General features: G+C 49.1%; 1 protein-coding gene across 6 annotated transcripts in view; it reads left to right on the forward strand.

Moving 5' to 3' along the window:
* The first annotated feature begins 371 nt into the window (after positions 1–371).
* The window catches only part of FLNC (filamin C), a 130327-nt gene continuing 111685 nt past the window's right edge, over positions 372–19013 (forward strand). For 4 of the 6 annotated variants that reach the window (XM_060279264.2, XM_060279265.2, XM_035128538.3 and 1 more), the window contains exon 1: positions 372–1333. In XM_060279264.2, coding sequence (XP_060135247.2) covers positions 979–1333 — 355 coding nt within the window. In that variant the 5' untranslated portion in view covers positions 372–978. The remainder of the gene's footprint in view (positions 1334–19013) is intronic. The other 2 variants (XM_088676511.1, XM_088676512.1) reach the window with 1 other exon arrangement.

The following is a 19013-nucleotide window of genomic DNA, read 5'->3' on the forward strand; positions in this document are numbered from 1 at the left end:
GTGGACGAGGGGGGATCTTAAAAATAGCAACTGATACATCCCTAACTTTCCAGCCTGGAGAAGTGGGTTGGGGAGGGGGGGGGTAAGAGCAGAGTGGAGTTTGTAACGGGGGGAGGAAATCTGCTCCTGGCAGAGCCAATCCCTGCCCCTCTGCTATCCATAGCGCCCAATCCTCAGCTCCCGAATTATCTCAGGGGGGACTGGAAGCCTGTTACTCATCTCTTCGTTGTATATGGTCACAGCGCAGGCATTCCTGGGAGTCCTTCCTCCTGACGTGGAACAAGGGGGTGGCTGGTTGGTTGGTTGGTTGGGGGGCGAGGGGTGGGGTGGGGGAAAGCTTTTTTAAAACGCCTCCTTCGCCCCGGACCTTCCACTTTTGAATGATCTAGGGAAACTTGCAACACACGCCCTCTTTCTCTCTCTCTCTCTCAATCTCTCTCTCTCTCTCTCCGCTGTCCTCCCTGCCTGTCTTTTCTCTCCTCCTCTCTTCGCTCGCCTCCGAAATCCCAGCTGAAAGGAAGAAGGAATCAGAAAAGGGAAACGAAAGAAAAGAACAGCAGCAGCCCAACCCGCCTTTGTGGATTTATTTCCTCCACCCTCGCTGATCTGTTTTCTGGATACTGTTTTAACCCTCTTCGGGGCGAAGCGCCGCGCGCCTCTCTGGATTTTGGGAAGGAAAGTTGGAGACCCCAGGAAGAACCCCCCCCCCCCAATTTAAAACAAACGAGGTGGGTTTCGAGCCCTTTCTTCCTCCTCTTCAGTCCACTAAGGGCTGCTCAGTTTCACCCCCCTGCTAGTCGATCCCAACTCGCCGCGAGCAACTTTTTGCGCCGCTTGGATTTTGCCTCTCCTTCTTGTCCCTTTCGCTCGCGCTCCTTCGCTCCCTTTTCGGAGCTGCTCTCTTTGAACGGACAGACCCACACTTCCTCCTTCTCGATCCCTCCCTCCCCGCTCCGAAAAAAAAAAGAATAATTCAGGATGAATAGCAACAGTTACTACGACCAGGCCCCCCAAACTTATTACCAAGAGGATCAGGAGGAGATGCCGGCCACCGAGAAAGACCTGGCGGAGGACGCGCCCTGGAAGAAGATTCAGCAGAACACTTTTACGCGCTGGTGCAACGAGCACCTCAAATGCATGAACAAGCGCATCGGCGACTTGCAGAAGGACCTGAGCGACGGCCTGAAGCTCATCGGTCTCCTCGAGGTGCTGAGCCAGAAGAAGATGTACCGAAAGTACCACGCGCGCCCCAACTTCAGGCAGATGAAGCTGGAGAACGTCTCGGTGGCGCTGGAGTTTCTCGACAGGGAACACATCAAGCTGGTCTCCATCGGTGAGTTGCTGGAGGAGGGGGGACGCGCCCTGGCAGGACGGAAGAGGGGGGGCGAGGGTAGTAGGGGATTCCCCCCCGGGGGGTCCAGCCCCCATTTCTACGCGCGCCCCCCACTAGCGAGCGGAGGGTGTAGACCCGGGGGGAGGCGCGCGCGCGCAGGTTATGTGTGTGCCTGTTTTGGAGAAGGGTGTGTTTGTGGAAACGGTTGGGCAGAGGATGGGGGTTTGTGGCTGCGTCTTCCGGTGTCACACAGGTCTCTTGGTCTGCGAGAGAGCAGCGCTAGCTAGGGCAAGGGCAATAGGCGCCCTCTGTGCCAGCTTTCACACGCCTGCTGGAAACTTTTCTCCGCCTCCAGGCCTATGCAGGGAATTCAGAATTGACATCTGGTTGTTGTTGTTGTTTTTAAAAATAATTAATGGTCTTTATGGTGTGCTTTTCTGTTGTTATTGCTGCGAACCGCTTTGATATATATATTTTACGGCACAAATATTTTTTTTTTTATAAACAGACAGGTATTCGCGTTGGCTTTTTACTGGCCAGTTTGTATGTTAGGTTTCTTGCAGAAAAGGACAGCTGGCAGCTTTTTTTTGGCGGGGGAGGCTACCCTCTGATTGGCCGCCAGCTTCCCAGGTTACACAGAGCGCTACTTAGTCCCGGCCGAGAGGGATTACACGGTTGCATATGCAGCTGCTGCTAGTCGGTCCCACAGAGAGGCGGAGCTTCAAAACACTCTTTCTCGGAGCAGCTTCAGATGGGATGGAAGCTCTCTGGGTTAGACAGGCTTTCTCTTGGCCGTGGGCAGGGGCGGCAATGCTTCTGGGTTCTGCAGGAGAGGAGAGTGTTGCTCTTTCGCTCGGATCCTGCTTGTGGGTCTTCTGATGTTCCGATGTTCATATGGATGTATTGAAAATACACTGCGGCACCTAGAGATTTTGTGGTTCTTTGCCCAAGACAATGCAGTAGTAGCACAGTCGACTCGCTTGCCCAATTGCAAGGCCAGGATCAAGATGTTACTAATAGTACATAAAGCCCTTAACAGCTTGGGACCAGCTGACTCAGTTTGATCTGTGGAACCAGCACCATTAAGGGTGCCACATAATATTCAGACCACAGTGGAAATAAATTGGTCTTTTAGCGTGTGGCGGCAGCCGCAGAACCTAACTTTGGAACTCCCTGGCTATTGACACCAGACAGACTGTACCTTTCGGCGCCAACTTAAAATGTTTTGGTTAGGCAAATCTACCCAAACATGTAGAATGCTTGTAATCTCCTTTTGCTTAGTGTTGATGTTAGTCCTTTTTTTGGTCATTGAGAATGTGAAGGTTTTATTTCATACTTCTGAAAACCACCTAGAGGTAGTTGCGCTTTTACTATCAAGCTCTAAGGTAAAGGTAAAGGGACCCCTGACCATTAGGTCCAGTCGTGACCGACTCTGGGGTTGCGCGCTCATCTCGCATTATTGGCCGAGGGAGCCGGTGTATAGCTTCCAGGTCATGTGGCCAGCATGACAAAGCCGCTTCTGGCAAACCAGAGCAGCACATGGAAACACCGTTTACCTTCCCGCTGTAGCGGTTCCTATTTATCTACTTGCATTTTGATGTGCTTTCGAACTGCTAGGTTGGCAGGAGCTGGGACCAAGCAACGGGAGCTCACCCCGTCACAGGGATTCGAACCGCCGACCTTCTGATCAGCAAGCCCTAGGCTCAGTGGTTTAGCCCACAGCGCCACTTGGGTCCCCTATCAAGCTCTATATGCTATTAAATAAAAAACAAAGTCTATCTACAACTACTACTGCCGATAATTGAGCTAGCCCTTTCTGTTCACAACAACCCTTTGGGGTAGGCTGCTGTTATTCTCCTATGGCAAGTGCCTGAGACGGGGTGCAGAATAGTTACTTACAGCTGGGGGCAAAGAGCCTTTCGAGGCTGCCGGACTACAACTTCCATCACCCCAACCCCCAGTCCCTGGAACCAAAGTCCAGCTGCACCCGGAGGATTCCTGCAGATTAGCTGTGATTCCTGCATTGCAGGGGGCTGGACTGGATGGCCTTTGGGGGTACCTCCCAACTCTACAATTCTGTGATTCTGTAGCAACGGGGTCTCTCCACCCTGGCTCAGAGTATAAGCTGGAAAGGCTTCCTTCAAGCCTTAGCCACAAGCTCACCAGGCAATCTGGGCTCCTTTGGAAGGAAGGATGGGTTAGATGAAGTTGGGGAAATAACTAAATAAGCGACGCCCTTGTAATTTCAGCAACAGGGGAGGGGTGATAAGAGCAGCCTACCTTTCAGGGTTATTCATAGAATCATAGAGTTGGAAGGGACCACAAGGGCCATCCAGTCCAACCCCCTGCACACATCCTATATCCTTTTAAACGTGTTTGTGGGAAGGGGGGTTATTGGTTTGTAGTTCTTGTTCTTGCTTTTGAGGAGGGATTTCATGTTTCTCTCTTGTATTTTTATGCTGTGAAAGTGCCCCGAGATCTTTGGTATACAAATCTAATTAAAAATAAGGAAAGATTCCTGCGCTGCAGGGGGCTGGACTGGGCAACCCTTGTGGTTCTGTGGTTCTATGATTATATATTGCATGAAATTATATATTGCATATATATTGATTATATATTGCATAGAGCTGCACTTGTCTAACAGCAAGAGGTACCTGCTCTCCCACACTGGGGAGACACATCTCCCAAGTCCCTTGGATATTGCAGTGTGGGACAGAAGAATTCAAAATACGAGGGGCTTCTGAATCCTGGGGCTGTGGCCTGTGGGGATGATGACTCCCTGCTCTCTCTTATTGCAACTGCAGGCTTCCCTTTGCCGATTCTGAGCCCCGTTGTCATGGTGAACCTCCCAAGGCTTAAGCCTTAAGCTTTTCCCCCTGGTGTAGTGGTTAGAGTGTCGGACGAAAACCTGGGTGAGACCGAGGTTCAAATCCCCGCTTGGCTGCATGAAGCGCCCTGCGGCGGCTTCGGGGGCCGGTCACTGCCTCTCAGCTTGAGCTACCTTGCAGGGCTGTTTTGGGGATTAGAAATGAAGGGAGAGGAGAAACCAGGTAGGCCACGTTGAGCTCCTGGGAGAATAAAGTGGGATATAAATGCAGTGAATCCTTTGCCCAGCAGAACTCAGGCTTATAGACCAAGCTAAGCCTCCCCCCCCCCCCCGGTAATTATGATTATTATTGCCACTGCTGTGCTTTTATTAGAGTTGAAAAAACCGAAGGCATTCCTCTGATCCGAGCAGCTTGCAGTTTAAATTTGCTATCGGATAGCACTGGATTTAGGATGTTGTGGGAAGTTTCCCCCCACAGAGTGCTGAGCCGAGGGGGCACAAAATGATGTTGATGGTGGTAATAATAATAATAATGATAATAATAATAATATTGTGGGGTGCCTCAGGGTTCCGTCCTCTCCCCCATGCTTTTTAACATCTACATGCAGCCGCTGGGAGAGATCATCAGGGGGTTTAGGCTGGGTGTCCATCAGTATGCGTATGACACCCAGCTCTACCTCTCTTTCAAATCAGAACCAGTGAAGGCAGTGAAGGTCCTGTGTGAGTGCATGGAGGCGGTTGGAGGATGGAAGGCGGCTAACAGATTGAGGTTGAATCCTGACAAGACAGAAGTACTGTTCTTGGGGGATATGAGGCGGGCGGGTGTGGAGGACTCCCTGGTCCTGAATGGGGCAACTGTGCCCCTGAAGAACCAGGTGCGCAGCCTGGGAGTCATTTTGGACTCACAGCTGTCCATGGAGGTGCAGGTCAGTTCTGTGTCCAGGGCAGCTGTTTATCAGCTCCATCTGGTACGCAGGCTGAGACCCTACCTGCCTGCAGACTGTCTAGCCAGAGTGGGGCATGCTCTAGTTATCTCCTGCTTGGACTACTGCAATGCGCTCTACGTGGGGCTACCTTTGAAGGTGACCCGGAAATTACAACTAATCCAGAATGCGGCAGCTAGACTGGTGACTGGGAGCGGCCGCCGGGACCACATAACACCGGTCTTGAAAGATCTACATTGGCTCCCAATACATTTCTGAGCACAATTCAAAGTGTTGGTGCTGACCTTTAAAGCCCTAAACGGCCTCGGTCCAGTATACCTGAAGGAGCGTATCCACCTCCATCCCTCTGTCCGGACACTGAGGTCCAGCGCCGAGGGCCTTCTGGCGGTTCCCTCGCTACGAGAAGCCAAGTTACAGGGGACCAGGCAGAGGGCCTTCTCGGTAGTGGCACCCACCCTGTGGAATGCCCTCCCACCAGAGGTCAAAGAGAACATCAATTACCAGACCTTTAGAAGGCATCTTAAGGCAGCCCTGTTTAGGGAAGCTTTTAATGTTTGATGGATTTCTGTATTTTAGTATTTTGTTGGTATTCCCCCAGAGTGGCTGGGGGAACCCGGCCAGATGGGCGGGGTATAAATAATAAATTATTTTATTATTATCTGATCTAGCCAGATATTTAAGTGACAATTAATCACAGTAAGTCCATCATTTGGAAAAAAAAGACTTTAGAGCCTTCTTGCCCCCAAATGGCAACTAGACATTTTGTTTTGGCGACTGCAACCTTGGCTTTTGGAGCCATTTGGCTCCAACTTATATACCTGAGTTTCTAAGACTGCTTGTTGAGAGGCGTTGCCTGTCAACAAGCAGTCTTAGAAACTCAGGTGTATAAGGTATAAAGTGGAGGGGAGGGCATAGCCCTAGTGCCTTGTAGCCACTGACTGGCATATCGTCCAGAATTCATCTATTCCAGGGTCTGGAAAGGCTTACCAGGCACAAGCCGGATCACTCCCTCTGGAGATCCTCCGTGGGCTGGACCGGCACAGCGCGACACCAGAAATTGCGCCTGCGCATGTCCGCTGCACCGGAAATCGCTTCTGCACATGCCCAGGCACCGGAAATTGCGCCTGCGCAGAATGATTTTTGGCGTCTGGGCATGTGCAGACGCAATTTCCAGAGCCGCGGAAGGGAGTCCCTGCGCCGGTTTAGCGCAGCACGCGGGGACTCTATGAGCGGGTGGCACGGTTTGGGGGCGGCTTGTGGGCCGGTTAAACGGCCTCCGTGGGCCGCTTCCGGCCCGTGGGCCTTAGGTTGGCGACCCCTGATCAATTCCCTCTTTTCAAGCCATCCTTGTCCGCAGCCTTTGCTCCCACCATGTGATAAGCGAAGGGGAAGGCTGGCTGGGGTCAGGGTAGCACCACTCAGCAAGAAGGAAGGAACAGGAGAGGGGAGAGATGAATGGGCTATTTACACGACTCTGTGCCAAGTCCAGCAGCCTGAATAAATAACACAAGGAATCATGAAGTTTCTGCGCATATTTGGACTCCCTCAACAATTTATTTGGCTTGGCTTCAGCTTGTCACGGGGGGTGGGGGTGGGGGTCTGTGTATAAGCGGCTCTGCAGACAGACTATTGGGCCCCTGCAAAAAAAAATTAACTATCCTACTTTCTTCCTGGCTTCCGACTTTTGCAAGGCACCGTTCACAGGTTTGAATGCCCTCCTCCTGCAACCATGAGGGCTAGTAACTTAAAACAAGCAAACCCACACGCAACCTCATAAAAAGCTGATATTTCCAGGGTGACAGTTTCGGCTGCCAAATTTCCTTTGGCTCACAGAGGACAAGATTTCAGCGGCTACTATCCAGGATGTGTTTTCCGGATTTTACAAGAGTGTACAACCTTACAAGGGTATGCTTTCTCCAGAGGGCCGGTCAATGTCTGGTTTTCAGCATCGTGATGCAGTATATAGAGGCATTGGCTGGCTTCACAGTTTCCCCCACATTGTGATTTTTGCCTAGGGCAAACACACCCACCATGATTCGCGATATATTGCCGGGTTAAAAATTAAGAAACCGGGTGGAAAGATGAAACAGTTCCAACAAAAGAAGGTTGGCAACGGAATATGCAGAAATGGTGAAACTTACCGGGAGAATTAAGAAATCACGACGAGAGACTCTTTATGACTGAGTGGAGAAGGTTTATTGATTATTTGAAGACAAGTTGTAAACAACTTAAAACGTTAGCAGGGTTGACATAAACCAGTGCAGTGACAGATAAAACGTTAAAACATTATCCATAACCAGTGCAGTGACTTATCAGAGAATATAATGGGAGGTTAATAAATAGATTTAAGTTTGATATGCAGTAGTAAAAAGATATAAAATAAGTAACCTCAGAAAAGAGGGGAGGGAAGTTGAAGAAAATGTGGATTGATGTAAATATTGGTTTTTTATTATCATTCGGCAAATATGTCCCCGCTGTGGAAGGACATGTGGAGCCGGAATTGTCCTCCATGGTCACTTACGGACTCATTGTTAAAACCGTGTTTATGGAAGACAATCTTACTCGGATATGAGGGATCGCCAAAGAAGAAGATGTAAAACGGAAAAAATTATATACATGATATATATAAACATTAAGAAACTGATATGATATGGACTGGTTTTGGAAAATATATCCCCCAGTCCTATTCTCCCAGCGCATGCATGTGCAGAAAAATACGTGTTGGGGTTTGTGTGAGAGATTACGCCACAGTCTCCATGTAGTTCCTCCACTTTCCCCTTTGTGGACATCTCTTTCTGACCGGAAAAAAATGAGAGTGGTTTTGGAAGCGACCCACATCAGGGAGGATTGGCAATTAAACATGATAGGATATACAGAGTTAGCAGGTCTAACACGTAAGATAAGACAGCAAGAATTACCAAGTATGTAAAGAGGAGGGGAGTCTTTGGAAAACAATTGTAAACAAGTGAAAACGCTAGCAACATTAAGGTAAATTCGACAGCATAACAAAGGAAGAATAAGGGGAGAAAGGGATCTCAATGGATCTATAAGAAGATGCAGGAATATTAGATAATATTAGTTTTGAATTTGAAAAACAGTTGAAAATGCAGAGACATGAATGAGGACGATTATCTCTAGACATCTGGAACATGAGAAGTCCCCCCCCCCAAAAAAAAATCATTATAATTGGAATATATAACTGGTGGTATTGTTATTGTCGTAATTTGGACCGATTTGATTTGATTTGATTTGTCCTTAATTGGAAGATTGTTATGGAAAATGAATAAAATTTTAACAAAAAATAATAATGCAGGAATGGTGGGAAAATCCAAAGAACCAGGGAAGAAGGGGAGTTGTTGAATGTTTTTATTAAAAGAAAGATACAGTATTAAGGATGGAGAAGTATATTTGAATGTGATTTTTGAAATGGTAATAATAATGAAAATTGTGTGTGTGTGTGTGTGTGTGTGTGTGTGTAAGTGACTCACATCTGCACACCAGCAGACTCTCCCGAAGCAACAACCTCTTCACCTCTTCATCACTTTGCTCTGCTCAGTCTACTCTGCCAAAACATCCCTCTCTCCCTTTGAAAGGAAATGTGCTCGACTGTGCAGAACAGGATGGAAGGAAGCCAGCGTCTTGGTGGGCAGGGAGACCTCATAAGGCTGGACGCTTGTCAACAAGAATTGTTCCCCCATGTTTTCCTTGGCTGGCGGTGGGGGGGCATGCGGAGGGAGGGGTTTTTGGGTCTCGAGGGCCCCTCTGCTCCTGGCTTGGTTTCTGCTCAAGTTCAGGGGGGAGGCAGCTGGTTGGTGCCAGCCTTGGTGCGGTGCCCCCGCGCCAGCCAAGTGTGGGAATTTCTCTCTTGCTTTAAAAGCAGATTAGGGCCAGGCGCACAGCTGGCGCAACCATCAACAACAAGCTGAGCCAGCCTGGATCCGGCCAGAGGCGGCCCGTTTCAAGCACAGCGGCGCCGATGCCAGTCAGGTGCAGAAGGAACCAGAAAGAACGACTAAGAGGTCACAGCCGCCGTTATAAGGACGGGCGAAGGGGCTGCTGGATCAGGCCAGAGGGAGCCCTTCTTGTCCAGCAGCCTGTTCTCACAGCGGCCAACCCGACGCCTGTTATGGGAAACCTGCAAGCAGGATTCGAACACAAGATCTCTCTCTCTCCTCCTGTGGTTTCCAGGAAGCATTGGAGCAGAGCCGTCATGCCCAGTAGCCATCGATAGCCCTCTCCTCCTCCATGAATTTGTCTCATCCTGTTTTGAAAAGCCTTCCAGGTTGGTGGCCATTGCTGCCTCCTGCAGCAGGGAGTTCCACAGTTCAACTATAATTCGTTTCTTCCATGTGTCCCGAATCTTCCAACATTCAGCTTCGTTGGATGCCCACAAGTTTTATGAGAGAGGGAGAGAAACATTTCTCCAGCCACCTTTTCCATGCCATGCATGATTTTTTTCACGAAAATCTCATCTTGTCGCCTGTTACTTGCCTTTCCCCTAAACTAAAAAAGCCACAGAATTTCTAGTTGGAAGGGACGCCTTAGTGTCATCTAGCAGCCTAACCCCTTGCAAGGCAAGAAACCGGGGACTCCTTCCCTCTGCAGCCATTTGCTAGAGTGCTGCAGTTACATCCTGCGCTGGTGACCCGGGGCCGGCCAGCGGGTTGGGCTACATGACCTCTGCAGTGCCGGCACAGAGGTGGCATTTGGGCTTGGCGCCGAGTCCCGTCTTTGGAGCAAAGCGTCAGCTGGGGGTGGGTGGGGATCAGCTCCTCTTTCAAGCCAAGCCAGGGCCTTGACCCTCTGCCAGGCGGCTCCTGACCAGCTCAGTCATTCCTGGCTTCGCTTGGGGGGAACGGTTGCCGGGTCTGCAAAAGTCCTCCTCTGATAAGATCACATCGTAGGAAGCAATGACTGCATTGGTAGCCCATTCCAAACAGCTGTTCCCGATCTGAGCAAGTGCCAGGGGTGGGGGGAGGCGAGGGGGGGAGGGAGCCCAGGCCGTTTTGGAAGCCTGGACTTTTTGGCCTCTAGATATATATAGCAGATCCAGAGTCGAGAGCTCGACAAAAGACAGCGTCCCAGTGTGCCGCGGCTGTGAAAAAGGCAGATTCCATGCAAGGGATCGTTGGGAAAGGAACTGAAAACAAAACAGCCGCTGTCATAATCGCAGTTAGGCAAATCCGCATTCAGAGCCATGTGAGGGAAAAGGGAAAAGGGACCCCTGACCATTAGGTCCAGCCGTGACCGACTCTGGGGTTGCGCGCTCATCTCACATTATTGGCCGAGGGAGCCAGCGTACAGCTTCCAGGTCATGTTGACAGCATGACTAAGCCGCTTCTGGCAAACCAGAGCAGCACATGGAAACGCCATTTACCTTCCCGCTGTAGCGGTTCCGATTTATCTACTTGCATTTTGACATGCTTTCGAACTGCTAGGTTGGCAGGAGCTGGGACCAAGCAACGGGAGCTCACCCGGTCGCAGGGATTCGAACCGCCGACCTTCTGATCAGCAAGCCCTAGGCTCAGTGGTTTAACCCACAGCGCCACCTGGGTCCCTGTTATAATAATAATAATAAATTCCGTTATAATAGTTATAATAACAATATAATAACAGTTATAATAATAATAATAAATTCCGGTTCCAGCTGTCTCGCCTCCGAAAAGGTTCAGTGGCGCCTTGGTTCTCAAATGCCTTGGTACTCAAACAACTTGGAACCCAAACACCGCAAACCCGGAAATAAGTGTTCCGGTTTGCGGACTTTTTTCCGGAACCCAAACGTGCTCCGTTTTGAGTGTTACGCTGAGGTCTGTCTGTTTTTGCTATTTATTTTGCGTTTTGGTCTTTCTGCCCCTTTTTCGTTTTGTTTTTGTGACTGTGTGGAACCCAGTTCAGTTCCTGATTGGATTGATTGTGTGACTGCAGTACACCGTTTCGTTAGATAGTAAAATCCATGTTAAATTGCTGATTTAGGGAAAATAAAAAAATTCCTTCAGTAGCACCTTAAAGACCAACTAAGTTTTTATTTTGGTATGAGCTTTCGTGTGCATGCACACTTCTTCAGATACCATGATTTAGGGGTTGTTTTTAAAAGCCTGGAACGGATCAATCCGTTTTGCATGACTTTCTATGGGAAAGAATGCCTTGGTTTTGGAACGGACTTGTGGAACGGATTAAGTTTGAGAATCAAGGTACTACAGTGGTACCTCGGTTTAAGTACACAATTGGTTCCGGAAGTCCGTACTTAACCTGAAGCGTACTTAACCTGAAGTGAACTTTCCCATTGAAAGTAATGGAAAGTGGATTAATCCGTTCCATGCGGGTCCGCAGAGTACTCAACCTGAAGCGTACTTAACCCGAAGCATGGGTGTAATTGGTTCCGGAAGTCCGTACTTAACCTGAAGCGTACTTAACCTGAAGCAAACTTTCCCATTGAAAGTACAGTGGAACCTTGGTTTATGAACACCTCGGTTTACGAATTTTCAGTTTACAAACGCCGCGGACCCATCTGGAACGGATTAATTCACTTTCCATTACTTTCGATGGGAAAGTTCGCTTCAGTTTATGAACGCTTCAGTTTATGAACAGACTTCCGGTACCAATTGTGTTCATAAACCGAGGTACCACTGTAATGGAAAGTGGATTAATCCGTTCCAGACAGGTCCGCGGAGTACTTAAACTGAAAGTACTCAAACCGAGGTATGACTGTACTGTAAATGGTAAAACTGCAGGTAGCTTTTAAGCAACATTGCGCAGGGACTGCCACATTCAGCCTTGGTTCCCCAAGGCGTTTGAGAACCAAGATGCCACTGTAGTCAAATTTTGACTTGGACATTGATTTGATAATTGGGTAGTTAAGCTGCAAAGAGAATCAAATACAGTAGTTAAGATGCAAAGAGAATCTCTCTCTCCCCCTATCTCTTTAAGAGAAGCACCCACCCACAGCTCTTGAGAATCCCTGTCCCACATGCTGCTTGTGGAAAGAAGACCCCCCCCACACACATAACAGGGGGTTGGACTAGATGACCGTTGGGTGCCCCTTGAGAATTCTACAATCCAGCCCCTTTCCTCAGGAACCAGGCAGTTCCATACCAGCTCAGGGTGTATATATATAGAGAGAGAAGGAGAGGAGCTGGTCTCACTCCGGGAGATGCCAGGCATTCCCGAGGCTCCACGGCAAAGGCATTTGCGCTCCATTGTCTATCTTTGGTAACAGAGTCTCCTCCCGGCCTTGGGGGAAGGGCGGCAACATTGGCATTGCCTGGCTGGCACCCCAGAGGCCAAGAGACTGACCTGTCCATCGGGAAGCCCCTCAAATTTTGGCTCTGCTGTGATGTGCCCATTATAGGAAAGCCTGCCCTCATACACGAGCTAGGGTTGCCATATTTCAAAAAGGTTTTTTTCTAGACAACCCCAAAGTTGTTGGGTTCCAGGTTTGAATCCTGCTAGCACCTCCAGGTAGGGCTGGGAGAGCGTGCCAGCTGAAATCCTGGAGAGCCTGTTCATTGTGGCCAATACTGAGTTCGATGAACCCAGTGGTCCGACTCTGTATAAGGCAGCTTCTTGTGTCAAGAGGAGCCTGCTGGATCAGGCCCGTGGGCCATCTAGTCCAGAATCCTGTTCTCACAGTGGCCAGCCCAGTGCCTCTTCTGGGAAACCAGCAATCAGGATTCGAACCCAGCTCTCCCCTCCTCTGGTTTCCGGCGACTGGTATCCTCATGCATTGCTGCCTCCGAGGGCACAGTCACCAATAATGCTGTAAAGCATACAAAAAGTTAAAACGCTATAAAACAGATTAAAATCCTCACCAACTTTCTAAGCATCTGTGCAGGCCCAGCTAAATAGCAGCAGCAGCAGCAGCAGCTTCCAGCAAAATATAAAAACCTAATGTTTAGTTTGGAGAAGAGAAGGTTAAGGGGGTGATATGATAGCCATGTTCAAATATATAAAAGGATGTCATATAGAAGAGGGTGAAAGGTTGTTTTCTGCTGCTTCAGAGAAGCGGACACGGAGCAATGGATTCAAACTACAAGAAAGAAAATTCCACCTAAACATTAGGAAGAACTTCCTGACAGTAAGAGCTGTTCGGCAGTGGAATTTGCTACCAAAGAGTGTGGTGGAGTCTCCTTCTTTGGAGGTCTTTAAGCAGAGGCTTGACAGGCATATGTCAAGAATGCTTTGATGGTGTTTCCTGCTTGGCAGGGGGTTGGACTGGATGGCCCTTGTGGTCTCTTCCAACTCTATGATTCTATGATTAATGAAACGTCAAACATTAAAAACTTCTCGATACAGGGCTGCCTTCAGATGTCTTCTAAAAGTTGCGTAGTTCTTTGTCTCCTCGAATGTTTCTCGAAGGCGCTGGAAGGAATACAGCGAAGATGCCTGCCTGGTATCCCTAGGAGGGGAGTTCCAAAGTTCCAAGGTGCCGCTATGCCAAATGAATGAGTTTTTACCAAAGCAGAACAGGTATTACTTGCAGTAGTGCCAGTTCTGGCTGATCGGGGTAGGACGTCTAATGAGTAAAGGGCAGACTGCAGGGTAAAGAAAGAAAGAAATTCTATAAGCCTATACGGTGCTTATAGACCATAAACTTGACATGAGTCAACAGTGTGATGCAGCAGTTAAAAAAGCCAATGCAATTCTTGGCTGCATCAATAGGAGTATAGCATCTAGATCTAGGGAAGTAATAGTACCACTGTATTCTGCTCTGGTCAGACCTCACCTGGAGTACTGTGTCCAGTTCTGAGCACCACAGTTCAAGAAGGATACTGACAAGCTGGAACGTGTCCAGAAGAGGGCAACCAAAATGGTCAAAGGCCTGGAAACGATGCCTTATGAGGAACGGCTTAGGGAGCTGGGTATGTTTAGCCTGGAGAAGAGAAGGTTAAGGGGTGATATGATAGCCATGTTCAAATATATAAAAGGATGTCATATAGAGGAGGGAGAAAGGTTGTTTTCTGCTGCTCCAGAGAAGCGGACACGGAGCAATGGATTCAAACTACAAGAAAGAAGATTCCACCTAAACATTAGGAAGAACTTCCTGACAGTAAGAGCTGTTCGGCAGTGGAATTTGCTACCAAGGAGTGTGGTGGAGTCTCCTTCTTTGGAGGTCTTTAAGCAGAGGCTTGACAGGCATATGTCAAGAATGCTTTGATGGTGTTCCCTGCTTGGCAGGGGGTTGGACTGGATGGCCCTTGTGGTCTCTTCCAAATCTATGATTCTATGATTCTATGCTTATAGGCTTATATAAGCCTATAAGGGACGCGGGTGGCGCTGTGGGTTAAACCACAGAGTCTAGGGCTTGCTGATCAGAAGGTCGGCAGTTCGAATCCCCGCGACGGGGTGAGCTCCCGTTGCTCGGTCCCAGCTCCTGCCAACCTAGCAGTTCGAAAGCACGTCAAAGTGCAAGTAGATAAATAGATAAATAGCGGGAAGGTAAACGGCGTTTCCGTGTTCTGCTCTGGTTCGCCAGAAGCGGCTTAGTCATGCTGGCCACATGACCCGGAAGCTGTACGCTGGCTCCCTCGGCCAGCAAAGCGAGATGAGCGCCGCAACCCCACAGTCGGTCACGACTGGACCTAATAGTCAGGGGTCCCTTTACCTTTACCTATAAGGTGCTAGAAAGTTTATGCACAAACGCAATAAATAAATGGCCAGAAAGCTGGTTGCTCAGCAGCAAAAGGTTGCCTTGTCCCTGCCTTGGGGCTGGGCATCTTTTAGGATTGTGCTGGAGTTTTCTAAGCGTGCAGCTGGCCTTGGGGTGGGGCGGCATTCCCACGAACCCCAGATTTGGAAGAGAAGGAGGTGCCCCCTTTGCCGGGTGTGTGTGTGTGTGTCTTCCTGGAATCCCAGGAATCTTCCACCAGCCGCTTCTTGCCCTCAGCTGTTGGTGGAAGCCCGATTCATCTTTGTCCTAGTGGAATGTGGGAGAGGACAGGTGTCTAACTGCAAGGGGGCTCAGAGATAGTCCTATGGCAAAACACGCCCCCTTTAACTTGGGGTCCCTAAGAGTGACAGAAACCTTATGGTCTAGCTGCTGTGAGATGAGGCACTGGTTCAACAGACACTTACATTCTTAGTCCAGTTTTTGTTTTTTGGAAGGGGGGGGGAGAGCAGACTTGCCGTGCAAGAGCGCCAAAAACGTTTCAGATTTGCAACCTGAATTTGCTGTCATGCAGCCAAAATCCCACTTGCAAAACAGCAGCACTCAGAAATCGCTTCTAGGTTTTTTTTTTGTTTTTTGTTTTTTGGCAAGTATGGATGCACAAGCACTTATTTCACGTGCAAATGTTCCCAGGGTGAAAACGCAAACCAGAGCATGCATGGATGATGTGCTCGGGTGTTCAGACAGCCAAGGCAGCGGGCAAAGAAACACTGGGAGGAAGCTCACTCCTTTAAGACCCTGGGTTTACCAATATAGGTTCTGGCAACCAATCAGAAGCTGGGGGAGGCAAGGGATCAGCTGGTTGGCATCTGTATTTGGGAGAGGTTCTGGGCGAACGACCAGGACAGGAACAAGCCCCTTGTCACCCTTGCAAAGAGGGCTGGGGGGAGGGTGAGCCTGCTATTTTGGGATCCGTGACCAAGAATATCAGGTGCTGAAAGGGACAGGCCACCAGGGTTCTGCTGGGGGCAGGAGAAGGTGAGGAAAGCGTGGGAAAGGGAGAAGAAATAATCTTCGCAAAAGAGTTGGGGGAAAAGGTTCAAGCTGCCTGGCCGTGTGTCCCTAAGATCAGGAGCCGGAACTCCTCAAACCGTTACATTTTTGAGCTCTTGCAACTCAGGATGGAGAAAAGAAAGCCCTTATTCACACAGTTCACCTGTGGAACTCACACCCTCAGGAGGCAGGGATGGCTGCCAACTTGGATGTCATTAAGAGGGGAATAGTGATGGGATGCGGGTGTCACTGTGGTCTAAACCGTGACAGAGCCTAGGGCTTGCTGATCAGAAGGTTGGCGGTTCAAATCCCCGCGACGGGGTGAGCTCCTGTTGTTCGGTCCCAGCTCCTGCCAACCTAGCAGTTCGAAAGCATGTCAAAGTGCAAGTAGATAAATAGGTACCGCTCTGGTGGGAAGGTAAGCGGCGTTTCTGCGCGCTGTTCTGGTTTGCCAGAAGCGGCTTTGTCATGCTGGCCACATGACCTGGAAGCTGTACGCCGGCTCCCTCGGCCAATAATGCGAGATGAGTGCCGCAACCCCAGAGTTGGGCACAACTAGACCTAATGGTCAGGGGTCCCTTTTCCCTTTAGTGAGGGAGGGGAGGGCTGTATGACTACCGGTACTAGTCAGGATGGCTTTGCTGTGCCTCCACACTCAGAGGTGGTGATGTTTCTGAATCCCAGTTTCCGGAAACCACAGGAGGAGAGAGGGCTCTTGTGTTCGAATTCCGCTTGCAGATTTCCCATAATGGGCATCTGGTTAGCCACTGTGAGAACAGGATGTTGGACTAGATGGGCTCTCCTTTGAACCGATCCAATGAGTTCATCTGACGTTCTTATTTTGTCGGTTGATGCATAATGTGTGGGTGTGTGCCTTAAGGTCAGACTAGAGGATCTTTGGGGATCCCACCCAGGGCAGCAATTCTGCTTGAATGAATGAATGAATGAATCTTTATTTGCATCAGCCATTTGCCATAGCAATAAAACAGCAATACAATATACAAAGAACAGAAATAAAAAGTCCATCATATAAAATACACTTTAGGGTTTTGAATCAATGGTCAGATAGTGGATCTTATTCTGATTGCCCCGGCTAAAAACCTTGCGGCCTTTGCAGTCATCGGCTCATCTTGATCTGCCCAGAGAAAGGACACTGGGGCAGTGGTTGGGCGACCTGGAATGGACAATAAAAGAGGGGTGATAAACACATTCCTCAAGTCTTTATAAAGAGTGCAAGCCAGAAGGGCATGCGCCACCGATTCGGGACTGCTGTCTCCACAGGGACAGAAGCGTTTTTCGTGTGGAATCTGTTGGAATTGTCCCTCAAGTACAGCCGAGGGCAATACATTCAATCTTGCGAGGGTAAAAGTGCATCTATATTTTATAATTGCTAGGTTATGCAGATAGGGGGCCAGAGAGTCGAAATGGGTAGGTGGAAAATAGTCATACCATGGGCAAATTTTCCTTATTGTGGCCAAGTTGTTCTGATGCTCGATATTGTTTTGTTATTTGTTGTTTAGTCGTTTAGTCGTGTCCGACTCTTTGTGACCCCATGGACCAGAGCATGCCAGGCACTCCTGTCTTGCACTGCCTCCCGCAGTTTGGTCAGACTCATGCTCGTAGCTTTGAGAACACTGTCCAACCATCTCGTTCTCTGTCGTCCCCTTCTCCTTGTGCCCTCCATCTTTCCCAACATCAGGGTCTTTTCCAGGGAGTCTTCTCTTCTCATGAGGTGGCCAGAGTATTGGAGCCTCAGCTTCACGATCTGTCCTTCCAGTGAGCACTCAGGGCTGATTTCCTTCAGAATGGAGAGGTTTGATCTTCTTGCAGTCCATGGGACTCTCAAGAATCTCCTCCAGCACCATAATTCAAAAGCATCAATTCTTCGGCGATCAGCCTTCTTTATATTCCAGCTCTCACTTCCATACATCACTACTGGGAAAATACCATGGGCAAAATTGTGGCCAAGTTGTTCTGACGCTCATTATCGTTTAGGCACTGGCAAATTAGACTGTTTGCTTGACTAAAACCCAAAGTGAGTAGTTGTTGTGGTGATGAACCACAAGAGTGAAGTTTTTGATAGTCCAGGCGCTCTTGTGACAATCCTGCAGCACTAGGGGTATTGGACCGGTGTGTGTGTGTGTGTGTGTGTGTGTATTTCAGTTTAGGCGAAGCCAAGAGTTAAATGTCCTACGCCAGATCCGTAATTCTGCCGAGGGAAGATTGGCCTCTAGGCGCAACGATGCGTTTGGGACATAGGGTGGTACAGAGAAAAATTGCTTTTTTTCCATCCTGTGCCAGCTGAATCCTGGCAAGGCCTGATGCGAATGCACCCCCCCCCCCCAATATCCAAGAATGACAGAGCCTGGGGTTTTGGCTCCCTCCTGCCTTTGGGCTGGGCTGGGCAGCTGCTGGGCCAGGGAGTGGGGGCTGTGGGAAGGGGGGGGAGGGAGGCATTCTGGGACTAATCCCTCTGACATCGGGCCCAACTGGGAGAGCGTAGTCTCTGCTCCCAGAAGCAGCTGCCGGGAGCAGCTGATGGCCATTCTGAGTTTTTGGCCTTCCTGGTTAGAGCGCTGGGGGTTCAAATCCCCCGCTCAGCCAGGAAACTTACTGGGTGACCGTATAATAATAATAATAATAATAATAATAATAATAATAATAATAATTTATTATTTATGCCCCGCCCATCTGGCTGGGTTTCCCCAGCCACTCTGGGCGGCTTCCAATAGAAATATTAAAATACACTTAATTTCTTAAAGATTAAAAGCTTCCCTAAACAGGGCTGCCTTCTTCAGATGTCTTCTAAAAGTCTGCTAGTAGTTCTCTTTGACCTCTGGTGGGAGGGCGTTCCGCAGGGCGGGTGCCACTACCGAGAAGGCCCTCTGCCTGGTTCCCTGTAACTCGGGCCAGGCACTCACTCTCAGCCCATCCTACCTCACAGGGTCATCGTGGGGATCAAACGGGGACGAGAACTACGTATGCTGGGGCATTCCAGTGTGACTGTATTATTATTATTATTATTATTATTCCACCTTGAGCTCCTTGGATTAAAAGGCAGGATATAAAGCAAAAGACAGATAGATAACAAACCCGCGGTGTTTTTCGAACGAGGAGAGCGATGGGAAGACATCCCATAACAACAACAACAACAACTCTGGGTGACTTCCAGCAAAGATTAAAATACAATAAAATGTATAGTGCAGGGTATATAAATGGCAGCAAATGCTCCATTAAATGGCCATCGCTGTC

The sequence above is a fragment of the Zootoca vivipara genome, chromosome 9 (genome assembly GCF_965207765.1).
Source record: "Zootoca vivipara chromosome 9, rZooViv2.hap1.1, whole genome shotgun sequence".
NCBI lineage: Eukaryota > Metazoa > Chordata > Lepidosauria > Squamata > Lacertidae > Zootoca > Zootoca vivipara.